Genomic DNA, 13,958 nt, shown 5'->3' on the forward strand with positions numbered 1-13,958 from the left:
AATAGTAGACAAATGATAAACCCTGCTTGGCCTTAAACTAAGAATAAAAGCTGGAATTTCAGCAGGAAGGAATAGAAAAGATGAAAAAGATACACAGGGGAATTTTTATATGTTTGAATGAATATGTTTGCATTTGCATAAGCACTCATGGCATTTAACAAGTAAGAGTAAATATCTATTAATGTGCAAATACCTATTAATGTGTAATATCTATTCATATGTAATATTTAACAAATAATAGTAAATATCTATTAATGTGTAGAAAGGAGACATAAATCGAGCTCTCGGGCAAATTAGATTCTAAGGGGACTGGACAGAAATACTTTCTTTTTCTTTTTTTTTTCCAGAAATATTTTCTAATGGCATAACTACATTGCTTATTCTACCAATCACCCTTGATTCCCATTAACTGCCATTGTCATGGGTTTCTTTTTTTTTTAGTTTTTATTTTTTAAATTTAATTTTTTTATTATTATTATGTTTACTTTACAATATTATATTGGTTTTGCCACACATCAACATGAATTTGCTACGGGTGTACACGTGTTTCCAATCCTGAACCCACCTCCCACCTCTCTCCGCATACCATCCCTCTGGGTCATCCCAGTGCACCAGCTCCAAGCATCCTGTATCCTGCATCGAACCTAGACTGGCGATTCATTTCTTATATGATATTATACATGTTTCAATGCCGTTCTCCCAAATCATCCCACCTTCTCCCTCTCCCAGAGTCCAAAAGACTGTTCGATACATCTGTGTCTCTTTTGCTGTCTTGCATACAGGGTTATCATTACCATCTTTCTAAATTCTATATATATGTGTTAGTATACTGTATTGGTGTCATGGGTTTCTTACTGAAGGTCTCTGGTATTTAAGTGAGCTATCTTTATGAAAGGCAGAAATAAAAATGAAGTAAACAGCTTTGTTCCTTTTACAGCTGGTCTTTTGGGATCCTGCTGTACGAGATGGTGACTCTAGGTAAGGAGAGTCCCCAAAGTAGTGTGCACCCCTATAGAAATATGCAAGGATGTTTATTTGTGTGGTAGATGGCATTTGCTGTGAAAAGAGGTTTCGACACAATTGCTGAAGATTGAACTGAGCTGACACATTTTCAGAATCCAAGCTTGATTTTTGAGGTAGTCTTATAAAATCATGATTCCCTCCCTATCTGTCTCCCTCCTTCCTCTTTCTTTCCCCCAAGACTTTAACAATTCCATGGCATATTTTAAAATCCAAGCAGTATTCCAAGGATGACCTTGTGTGTGCTCAGTTGCTCAGTCGTGTCCAACTCTTTGCAACCCCATGGACTGTTGCCTGCCAGGTTCCTCTGTCCATGGAATTTTTCAGGCAAATTATTGCTGGAGAGGGTTGCCATTTCCTTCTCCAGGGGATCTTCCCCACCCAGAGATCAAAACCACATCTCTTGAGTTTCCTGCAATGGAAGGCGGATTCTTTACCACTAGTGCCACCTGGGAAACCCCTAGGCTGATCTTGCATAAATATAAAAATGTTGTCTTTAGATTTATTAATCCATTTGACTGAGAAACTGCAGCACTTTCTCTTGTTTGAGAAGTAGAGGGCAGGTCTTATTTCTCGCTCAGCTTTATTTTGTTACATTCCTAAAGACTTGCCATTTTCCTAAATTATCAGGTCTCCCTCCCCCAACATCTCCTTTCTCCAAAATTCTCCAAGTTATACCCTTATCTGATCACCAGGGATCAACTATATTATGCCTATTAGGTTTCCTACTTTTGTAGGTGATTAGTCCAGGTGGATGGATTATAGTGTTGGTTATAATTTATAATCTAGAAGACTCTAAAGTTGTCTTACTTGTCTCTTTCCATACCAACAGGGGCACCTCCATATCCTGAAGTCCCTCCTACCAATATCCTACAGCATCTCCAAAGAGGGCAAATCATGGAGAGACCCAGTAGCTGCACACACACCATGTAAGTGGCTTTTAAAATCTTTTTTGCTCTTTATCAGTCATGCCCTTTGTAAAGTGGCTCAGATGATCCTCAGCTGTCCTCTATGTGCTAAGGTACAACCTTAAACCAAACCTATGCAGAAAATACATCTGCTCATATATATGTGTATATGTGTCTTTACATTTGTGTGTGTGTATGTGTGTGTGTGTATACATGCACAAACACAAACACACACATATACAATATGGAGGTAGCCACTGAATGCCATATTATAAATTTAGATTTGCTAACATTGTTAAAGTTTAGTTCCTCTGGAATCTTTAAAACAGACAAAATCCAGGGCAGGTACAGCACTGTTTTAGCTATATAAATGTCAGTCTCAGAGACTACCAGCTTCAGTTCTAATATAATTGTCATAAAATCCACAGTTACTCACTGGTTCTTATTTGATATCTAACTTAAAAAAAATTTTCCTGGTTCTAAGCATGTTGGAAGCCCATCAAAAGAAAGACAGTGAGAAGAAATTAGACAGCAGAAGGAAGATATCAAATTGCCAGCAGAAAGGGACAGTTGGTGAACTAACATAGAAGCAGAAAAGTAAAAATTACATGCAGAATTTCATAAACAATAAAGTACAAAGCAGGTTATGATAGACTGTAAGAAAGGCTTCAATTATTTTTAAGAAAGCAGGAGATAATATATTGATATACATTTCTATTTAAATTGCTGTTATTTTGTAAATTCTTCAATACTGAAAAGGTGACTTTCTAGCACCTGAGTTTCCCACAAATACAAACAGTAATTGTATCAAGCATATTAAAAATGCTAAAAATCATAACTATATATACTTATATACACATAGGATAGTGATGATACTGGCTGGGTATACTAGAATGAAATTATTGACAAATATTTCTTGTAGGCTATATATATATATATATATATGTGTGTGTGGCTGTCCTTGATACTGGGGATAGGCAGAGACATTTAACTGAAAAAGTACCTGATCTTGAACCATGTAATATTTGGATGAGGAATACCTGAAATAACATGAAAATTAATAGAAAGTGTGAAGCAATGAGTAGACTGGTTAAAAACTCAGATTCATGTCATAGTCAAAAAGACACATTTCAGTCTTAAGTCCTATATGTTACATTGTTTACTTAACTTAAAACAGGTAAAATCATAGTTCTACCTCAAAGTAATTGTGAGGCTGCAATGAAATAATGCATGTTAAGTTTCCCTTCCATGCCTTTTGGGCTTCCCTGATGGCTCAGTGGGTGAAGAATCTGCTTGCAATGCAGGAGACAGAGGACCTCAGGTTGGGTCCTTGGGTCGAAAAGATCCCCTGGAGAAGGAAATGGCAACCCACTCTAGTATTCTTGCCTAGAAAATCCCATGGACAGAGGAGCTTGGTGTGGGCTACAATCTGTGGGGTTGCAAAGTCAGACATGACTGAATAGTTGACTAAGCGCACCATGCCTTTTATAATAAGTATGTTCTTGGTAAATGTTATCAGTATTAGTAGAGTAACGTAACATCTTATACAAAGTCTAATGGTACAACATTAAAGAGTATGGGAAACACAGGTTATAAGAGAAGGAATTAAAAATTCCTACTTATACCATTAGCAAAGAATAACCAGGGAGAGGATATTAATGCCTCGGGCAGAGCATAAGCAAAGAAAAAGCTGGGTGTTACTAACCATGTCTGGGGCATAGCTAGATGTTGTCTTAGGAGGAGGAGAGGGCTCCTGTTAAAGCAAGGCCTATGTGGTAAGAAGCTGGGGTGTAGGATGCTGACTTTATAAGATGAATGGTAGGAAAGTGCTGTTCTTGGGTGGTAATGAGACTTGATAAAGAGTGTTTGATAACAGACTGAGTTACACATTCTCTAGAAACTGGATTGAAACAAAGACAGATTGAAGGTGGTAAATACATCTATCTAAGGCCATTTCCTGGGGAAGCTAAATAATAAAGGGAGAAAATGACCTGGACTAATGGAAAGAACTATCTGATTACAGTATCTGAAATTAGTATGAATCATGTTATTCCATATCTTCTTATTTTCCCCTGTTGTAATGTAGCTCATACTGGTAGATAAGTTATAGCAGGTATCAGGTCTGGAATGATGATGTAAATTCATAATATGTAGAATGAAAACACTCAACTTCTGAAAGAGTTTTTGGTAATGAAAAAAAACAAAACTGTTTTGTCATACTGGTTGTAGTACAGCAGAAACCAACATGACATTGACCCCAAGGACTGTAGCCCGACAGGCTCCTCTGACCATGGAATTCTTCAGGCAAGAACACTGGAGTGGGCAGCCATGCCCTCCTCCAGGGGATCTTCCCGACCCAGAGATCGAATCTGGGTCTCCTGTATTGGAGTCTTTACCATCTGTGCCCTGAGGGAAGCCCATAAAACAGTTATATCCCAAATTTTTAAAAGAAGGAAAAGAAAAAGAATAAGGTGATGAAATAGGATTGGAAGATTCTAGTGAATAAAGGAACTCATGTGAATTCACATTCATGTAAAAAAACTTTGCATTCATGTAAAAAAAAAAAGGATTCTTTGTTGACTGAGCCACTAGGGAAGCCCATAGTATAACTATTGACTAGTATTAACTAGTATGCTATTCGTGTGACTAGTATAACTATTCTCTACATTTATGTGTGTTCAATGTTTTCCATAATAAAAGTTACAGTAGAAAAAAATCATCAGTCATTCCTATTATAAAAAAAGGTTAAGATATTAAGAGATTCAGTATGTAGGAAGGTGAGAAGGAATAGTATTCTCTGGGAAGAGTATGGGACAGGGTAATGAATAGATTACAGAATTGTAGGGTTCTTTTGTTAAGATTTGTAAGCGAAGAAGCATGTTTTTCAAGCATTTGCCTTGTCAAGGAAGTCAGTTTCTCTTGTTCCTTTCAGGTATGGTCTCATGAAGTCCTGCTGGCGCTGGAGTGAGGACAGCCGCCCCTCACTTAGAAAGCTACACTCGTGTCTCGAAACTGCTGCTCAAAGTGCAAATGACAAGGCTGTGTTGCAAGTACCAGAGCTGGTGGTACCTGAACTGTACGCAGCTGTGGCAGGTATCAGCGTGGAGAGTATCTCTGACTGCTACAGCATCTTATGAAGGTCCTGGGACAACACCCACTCTGGGGAGATCGTATACTCTTGAAACCAGTTCCTCTAAGAACAAAGACTTTCTAGTGGGAGTTAAAGGGAGAAATGGGACATGGGTCTTGAATCTTCCCCTACACATTTCCCCAGAAGCCTGAAATGATGCTGGATGAGACTGCCCTCACCATGTACCCTTGAGACGGAGAAATGCAGTTTCATTTCTGTCATCCCAATTCTGAAGACACAGGGTAGATGGGTTGGACAGTGTCCATGCAAGGGAGGTTTTACAGATTTGCAATCTTTGTTGCAACATGGCATAGATAAGTTGGTCCCTCCTACCACAGGCTTGTTTCCTTCAAAACGTACCTTTATCTAGACTATAGTAAGGTCCAGAAAATTAGAATCAAATGAGGGAAGAGAAAGTTGAAAAGAAATTGATGAGAAGAAAATGAAAGGTTCTATTTGCTCAGGAGTATAGATGAGGACCAAGGTCCATCCTTCACAGAGAAGGGAGAGGAAGGTCACAGAGTTCTTCATTTCTGGCCCGTTTGTGCAGGGATGAAGGAGAACCATTAAGGAAGATTTCTGAGCTTCCCTGGTGGCTCAGAGGTTAAAGCGTCTGCCTCCAATGCGGGAGACTTGGGTTCGATCCCTGGGTCGGGAAAATCCCCTGGAGAAAGAAATGGCAACCCACTCCAGTATTCTTGCCTGGAGAATCCCATGGACTGAGGAGCCAGGTGGGCTGCAGTACACGGGGTCACAAAGAGTCGGACACGACTGAGTGACTTTACTTACTTACCTAAGGTATAAGCTCACCTTATATGGAGAAATACAGTCCCCTTTTATCTAAGTCTGAGATAGGTAAATCCTGTTGGTACTATTCTAACTAGAAGCTGGAGGGGTGATTTCATGAGCATTGGTTATGTACCATCCATCAGGTGGCTTTCTGGTCCCTGTTAGAATAGGGAAATCAATCCTGATTATTTATTGGAAGGACTGATGCTGAAGCTGAAGTCCCAGTACTTTGGCTACTTGATGCGAAGAGCCGACTCATTGGAAAAGACCCTGATGCTGGGAAAGATTGAGGGCAGGAGGAGAAGGGGGCAACAGAGGATGAGATGGTTGCTTGGTATCGCTGACTCAATGGCCATGAGTGAGCAAAGTCAGAAAGACAGTGAAGGGCAGGGAAGCCTGGCGTGCTGCAGTTCATGGGATCACAAAGAGCTGGGCATGACTGGGTGACTGCACAATGACAAATCAGACTATGGAGACTGAGCTCAGAGAGTCCAATAGGGCTGATGATGAATTGACTGTATGTATTTAATAAATGGGAAATGTGGAAACCAGCAAGGGTGCTCACTAGCTCAGGATGTCTTCAAGGAGTGCTAGAAAAAGATGCAACCTGAGATAGAAGGATGGTAGGTTCTGATTTTCAATCATTCAATGATGTACTGTGAAACTTATTTCATTAAATTAATATTTATTGAGTGAAAGTATACATTTTGGGTTATACAACCCTTATCTTGACAATAAGGAGGATGAAAGTAAATAAATGTGAATTAATGTCAACAGGAAAATTCAGGAGACAATCTACATTGTCAGAAAAAGATTCCTCATGTGTAAAAAGGGGATAATACTTACTTCACAGGGTTGTTGTGAGAATGGAATGAAAGGGTGTTATTTGTACCACATGTGGCACATACTATATGACAATAAATATTAATTTCCTTACCCACCCCTTTACTATCCTAGGTTCTCCTTCATGTATTTTTCATTTAACATCTGTGGTGACCAAGAAGAGAACCTTGGTCTGTCAGTCACATTGCAAGGCCGTGCACACTTAAAGATGATGGTATAGTACAAATTGTTGTTGTTTAGTTGTGTCTGACTCTTTTGTGACTTCATGGACTGTAGCCCCCCAGGCTCCTCTGTCCATGGGATTTCCCAGGCAAGAATACTGGAATGGGTTCCTTCCCCAGGGGATCTTCTTGACCCAGGGGCAAACCCACATCTCCTGCATTAGCAGGCGAATTCTTTATCACTGAACCACCCGAGGAAGCCTATAGTACAAATACCACATGACTGAAATGAGGAAGTCATTATTTTTGTGTGAGTGTCTGGATGATGACAGTCACCTCCCACTATTTCAACATACTGGAGCTGTCATGACGATGACAATTCAGTTGAACACATGGTCTGTGATTTCAAAGAATACATCAGGTACTCTTGAAGAGACATTCAAGGCTGCTATAGGAAAGCTGACTGGCCGTTGAAAAAGTTAGCATAATCCTGATGGAGTCACCCAACTGCATAGCAATCCTTGCACCTGTAGGAATAATACTACAATGACTAGTCAGAATTTTAATAAGTGGTAAGTAGCAATAGGGAGAAGGGAGGTAGAATGGCTCAGCACAAAACAATGAAATCCTATGGAATGTCGTTGTTCTCAGCTGTTCCCTTATGTCTAATTTACAAAATATTTATTCAATATTTTCAAAGAATTAAGTATTAAGGGCACCTGTGCCAGACACTGTGCTAGATGCTGGATAAAAGAAACAGTGTTGGGTTAGAGTCTAGAAAGCAAAGGGACGTTATATACATGTTTGTATGCATAACGTGGTGCGGAGATGGTGAAGGACAGGGAGGCCTGGTGTTCTGCAGTCCAAGACAACAACAAGAATGTGTATTTGTGAATCACAGGCCGTAGTAAGTGCTGTGAAGAAAAAGTACAGGGTAAGCGGAAGGGAGTAAAAAGTGGGAACTTTGCTGAAAAAAGTGGCATTTAAAATGAGACCTTACGAATGGGGTGAGTAAGCCTGACAGTGAAGAGAAGAGCTTTCCAGCAGAAGGATTATTTACGTGAAAACACTGAGGCAAGAAAAAAAGCAGTTTGAGGAACTGCAAGGAGGCGCAGTGAGGCAGGAGGGGAGTGGTGCTGATGAAACAGAGCGGTGCTCTTTCACACTGTATTTTTCTTCCCCAAGGAAAACAATGAATTAACCTTTAGCACCAATATTCGAAGTAGTACTTGATACTCATCCATCACGGGTAATTTAGAAATAATAAAATTCAACTCTACCAAAATTCTGGGAATAAGTTAGATGATCCAGGAGAGAATGCTTCACAAAATACCCACCATGTACAAAAATAGACTCAATGGAAAAGTATAGTTTTAAAAATATGTAAGAGGAACAAAATATTAATTCTGTTGTTCATTGTATACCACATACAAAGCTCAAAGCTAATCTCCGCGGAGAAAATAAAGACAAACCTGAATGACTCAAGTCACTTATTTAGTAGTAAACTGGTGCCTCCATTTTTTTTATTACATATCTTTATTAGGAACAATATTTTGAACACTTGATCCTAATAAAAGTATATTAATTTATATAGAGATGTAAAATATACACAGTATAAAATAAATGCAATATAAATTTAAAAGGGTAAGATAAAGGTGAAATAAATTTATTTTTAAAATATTTTGCTAATTATTTCACATTGTATGTTAATGTTTATTTTGGGAGATGGCATAGAGACAATTGCTATTTTCAATGTGATTTGTTTTTCTGGATATAGATCTGGAAAACTGGATATAGTAATTGTTTATTCAAAGGAAACTGGACTTTACCCTCAATTGGCCAGAATTTTTCCAAAAGGACAGTTATATTTCTGGCATATTTGACTTATCATTCAAATCAGGTATTTCCAAGGTAATGAATAGAAAAGAGAATTATAATGTCTACCATTTAATCAAGTTGAATCCGTGTTAGGATTTGTTTTACTGTTTTGATTTCCTCCTCTCCCAGTCTTTCTTTTCCAATTTATCCTTTATGGTTAAAAAACAATTCTAACATAGCTAGGAACTGAGCAAATGCTGACCTGGAAATCATGTCCCATTGAAACTTGACAATGTAACTTAACTTAGAATAATCTGAACCAGAGTTCTCAAATCATGTTTGTGTACAACACTTTATTTAGGTATTTTGTGCCTGAAGAATCCCATGGACAGAAGAGCCTGGAATCCACGGAGGTTGCAAAGAGTTGGACACGACTGAGCACTTAGATTAAATTTGAATAATAATATTTTTCACCATTTTAAATAAAAAGTAAATCAGTTCAGTTCAGTCGCTCAGTCGTGTCCAATTCTTTGCAACCCCATGAACTGCAGCACACCAGGCCTCCTTGTCCATCACCAACTCCTGCAGTCTACTTAAACTCATGTCCATTGAGTCAATGGTGCCATCCAACCATCTCATCCTTTGTCATCCCCTTCTCCTCCTGCCTTCAATCTTTCCCAGCATCAGGGTCTTTTCAAATGAGTCAGTTTTTTGCATCAGGTGGCCAAAATATTGGAGTTTCAGCTTCAACATCAGTCCTTCCAAATTATTCAGGACTGATTTCCTTTAGGATTGACTGCTCAGTAAATGGAAAAAGTAAATAGAATCTTCTAAATCTTAACCTTAACCAGCCAACTCATTGGAAAAGACCTTGATGCTGGGAAAGATTGAAGGCAGAAGGAGAAGAGGGCAACAGAGGATGAGATGGCTAAATGGCATCACCGATGCAATGGACATGAACTTGGGTGAACTCCAGAAGATGGTGAGGGACAGGGAAACCTGGCATGATTCCATGGGTACTTGAAGAGTCAGACATGATGGGGCAACTGAACAACAGCTGTTACTAAATTTTTTGCTCTACCATGACTCATTAAAAAAATAAATATGTGTCAAATACAGCAGAAGACTGAGAAAATAAGCCATTATGCTTAATTTAGCAGACTGGCTTTACTCGTTTTGGATATAAGAGTCAGTGGTAATGCTATGTGTTAGAAGCATATAATAATGTCATATGCGTGAAAAATAAGTTTGAATAATGGAATTGAATATATCACCATGTCTTAATAATCTAGCAATACCTTCAAGTGCTCACTATATATGAACATGTTTGAAAAACAATGGTGTGGAAGTTGTGGTGTTTCTGCACAATGATGGTTCTCTTATTTTAAAAAAATAACACCATTGAGTGCTCTAAAAGACATACATGGTTGAAAGAGAGAAGTTACTACAGAAGAAAAGAGAGGAAGGTGGTGGATGGAATAAAGACTGAAATAGACCATAGTCTTCTTACATTTAAAAACATTTCAATCACCTTAAAATACTGTTTTGACCATATAATATTCTGGATTTACTACTTTGATCCTTTTAATGGGATGCCATTGCTGCTAAGTCACTTCAGTCGTGTCCGACTCTGTGTGACCCCAGAGACGGCAGCCCACCAGGCTCCCCCGTCCCTGGGATTCTCCAGGCAAGAACACTGGAGTGGGATGCCATTGCCGTCTCTGTTTAATGGGATGAGTTAGCCTTAAAAGCTTTATTTTTCTTTTTTTTGTAAATACAAAACCAAAACTATTCAAAAGCTACTGATAAAGGAATGAGGACAAAAAACTACCCTTTCCAGTATTTATCACAGAAAAGTCAGAACATATATCTGGAGATTGTAAGTAGGAATGATTTGATAATTTTAAATAGTGGGGCAAAAGGCAAAAAAAGGTATGTGAGGACAGAGCAGACCTAAGAGATCAAAGGAAGAATTTTAGACACTGGAAAAAGTGGAACATTTTAAAAGACTAAATTAACACTTATAAGAAATAATCATCTCTGACCACAGCCCTCTGACTTGATTGGTCACCATGAAGCTGAAAATAAAAAACTTAAAAACTCTAGTGGGAAATCATTATTTTATAAATGCATATTGTGTATTTTATGAAATCATTAAGCCTTAATTTCAGCTGGAGTTGGAAAATAAAATGTTTATTTCTTAAATACTTCACATAGGTTTTTGAAGCTGATCACAGATAGATTGCATTAGCAAAGGCGGAAATAGTTCTTTATTTGACTTAGTTTCAGGAGCCCAAACATTTATTTTCATAAATAAACTGTGCTATTACTAGTAAGTATGCTCTAGTTTGACGCCTACAGCCAGTGAAATTGAAATTTCTGTGTTCCAAAAATATTTTCACTACTTCCAGCCCATGCAGAAGCCTATGAACTGGCTCTTATATATTGTCCAAGGTAGCCACTAGACATGTCTGGCTATTTAATATAAAGTTCACACAAATAAGATTTAAAAATAAAAAATTCAATTCCTCAGTTTCACTAGCCACATTTCAAGTGCTCAACAGCCATTCAGAACATTTTTACTCTGAAGTATAACATCTAAGACCACAATATACAAATGCTTTATAACGTTCCAATTTTTATTATGATACAAGAGATACACAATTCGATACACAATTGTTGCAGCTAATTATAAGCAGGATTTAATTAAGTATATTTTCACATTTCATCTTAATAACAGAGAGGATTAGTCGAGCTCAGATTTCTGTTTAGGAGATAAAGTCAGTCAAGGGTTACAGATGAAAATCTTAACACTGCATTCCATAAGTTCTGTTTACACAGTCACAGATCTGGTGTCTGTAGCTATCTCTAGGCAAGCATGAACTCTGGCACATGTGCCAACAACTGGAAGGAAAAGCATTAGGGAATCCAAAGATTGCACAGGGCTTCCTACAAAAAACAAACCAAATGGATTGCTGCCTATATTTCCAGATATACTATAGAATGTTGTGGTCAAGTTTCTGTAGATCATTTGTGTGATAAGCACAGTGACTGACTCATCCTGGTTTGCCTGGGAAGTTCCACGTCTTAAGACTGAAAGTCCCACATCCCAGGAAACTCCTTGGTCTGGACAAAACTGGAGAGGTCAGTCACCTAAGAGGTGAGGGATGGTGCTATATGTTTCTTGTATATTTTCTATAATAGCAGCCTATATTGGAATCTCCTTGGAAGAAAAGTTATGACCAACCTAGATAGTATATTCAAAAGCAGAGACATTACTTTGCCGACTAAGGTCTGTCTAGTCAAGGCTATGGTTTTTCCAGTAGTCATGTATGGATGTGAGAGTTGGACTGTGAAGAAACCTGAGTGCCGAAGAATTGATGCTTTTGAACTGTGGTGCTGGAGAAGACTCTTGAGAGTCCCTTGGACTGCAAGGAGATCCAACCAGTCCATTCTGAAGGAGATCAACCCTGGGATTTCTTTGGAAGGAATGATGCTAAAGCTGAAACTTCAGTCCTTTGGCCACCTCATGCGAGGAGTTGACACATTGGAAAAGACTCTGATGCTGGGAGGGATTGGGGGCAGGAGGAGAAGGGGACGACGGAGGATGAGATGGCTGGATGGCATCACGGACTCGACGGACATGAGTCTGAGTGAACTCCGGGAGATGGTGATGCACAGGGAGGCCTGGCATGCTGCGATTCATGGGGTCGCAAAGAGTCGGACACGACTGAGCCACTGAACTGAACTGAACTGAATATTGGAATCAAACAATTTTTCTATATTAGCATTTATACAGTGGTTAATCTGGGTTTCCATATTGACACTTATACAATTGCTAATACTTCACAGAACCTGCTGAGCCTGTTTTTCCGGTTATTCCACTTCCATGAACTTTTGTGTTCTAATGACACCGAATTTCTTGGCTTTCCCAAGTCATGCATTTTAACACCACTGTGCCTTTGCTCAGGCTGATTGCTTTTCCATCCCTCCGAACATATACTGAATTTATCCAACAAGGTCCAAGTCAAATAGCATCTTGTCACAAATCTTCCCTGGTATTTCCCCTTTCTTCTACTTCCCCTGTTCCCCAATAAAGTAACTTGAGTCCTCTGCAATATTACCAGCATTAAACAAACAAACAAAACTTTCTTATAGCATTTGCTTTCATGGACTAATATGTATCGACATGTTCGTTTTCTAGACGACAAGCACAAAGGACTTTTTTATTACCAGTGCCCAACCATTTCTGGCACATACGAAATGCCCATTATAACTCATATGTTGTTTCATAAATTTTAAATCTTATTTCACATACATTATCTTATCTGGTCCTTTCAACAGTTTTTTGAGCTTGACAAAGTTGATTGTAGTCTACTCATTTGGTTGACCAATAAAACGGCTTAAAGATAGGGTCTTAAACGAAGTTAGGTAGAGATAAGTAATGGGCATAAATCCCTGTCTTCTGACTGCCACTCTCTTTATCAAATCCCACTGAAGGTTAAAGGGTATCCAACAAGCAGGATTATTCTGTGTGTCGATAAAAGAAAGGTAATCAATATAACCGAAGAGGAAAAAACAAACAAACAGGCTTTGTGTAAAGCTCAGCTTGCCTTTCCTCATCCTTCAAAACCCACTCCAGATGAGAGCTATTTCATTTCCCCAGTATAACTCTAGAGCGTAAGAAATGGGCGCTAAACCACTTGACCTGTGATCAAATTGCCGAAACTCCAGTAACTGGATGTTTTATTATTGATAGAAATATTTTCGTATCATGACTGTCAAGAGATTTTGCTTCAATGTGCTCTTCAAATTTTCAGACAGCCTGTCGTGATGGATTCTTTCTACTTTGTCTCGTCTGGCTTCTAGATGCCAGAAAGCGAGCCATCATTGTCCAAAGGGGAGAGGCCTGTGTTAGAAGTCTAGCAAGAGAAATGGCTGTACTGCAGGTCTGCATTCTGATTCTGGGCTTTTACCTTGACTCATGCCACTAACCTGGGGGATAAGGCCACACCCACCTCACGGGATGCCGTGAGACCCCAAAAGTCAGAGCGACTTTTAATTTAGAACTTAGAGCAACTCCGAACTTAGTTCGGAGGCCATAACAAATGCTTTCATATTTTATCACTTGTGTTTTCCCAATATAATATGATCTAACTAATTTGGAAAACAATATGACCTTAGTAAAGCAGAGTTCATGCCTTTGCAACCCTGCCCCACCGCACTCTAGCTCCCACCCGCTTTTCTCTCGGGCCGAGGGAGGCTGAAGGGGCGCGCCCGCTGTGACGT

At 39.0% G+C, this 13,958-nt stretch overlaps 1 protein-coding gene across 2 annotated transcripts in view; it reads left to right on the forward strand.

Moving 5' to 3' along the window:
• The window catches only part of STYK1 (serine/threonine/tyrosine kinase 1), a 52,748-nt gene extending 45,961 nt beyond the window's left edge, over window positions 1-6,787 (forward strand). For both annotated transcript variants that reach the window (XM_069581296.1, XM_069581297.1), the window contains exons 9-11: window positions 938-978; window positions 1,853-1,949; window positions 4,861-6,787. In XM_069581296.1, the coding sequence (XP_069437397.1) occupies window positions 938-978; window positions 1,853-1,949; window positions 4,861-5,065 (343 nt within the window). In that variant the 3' untranslated portion in view covers window positions 5,066-6,787. The remainder of the gene's footprint in view (window positions 1-937; window positions 979-1,852; window positions 1,950-4,860) is intronic.
• Window positions 6,788-13,958: the final 7,171 nt, after the last annotated feature.

Source organism: Ovis canadensis, chromosome 3 (genome assembly GCF_042477335.2).
Source record: "Ovis canadensis isolate MfBH-ARS-UI-01 breed Bighorn chromosome 3, ARS-UI_OviCan_v2, whole genome shotgun sequence".
Taxonomy (NCBI): domain Eukaryota; kingdom Metazoa; phylum Chordata; class Mammalia; order Artiodactyla; family Bovidae; genus Ovis; species Ovis canadensis.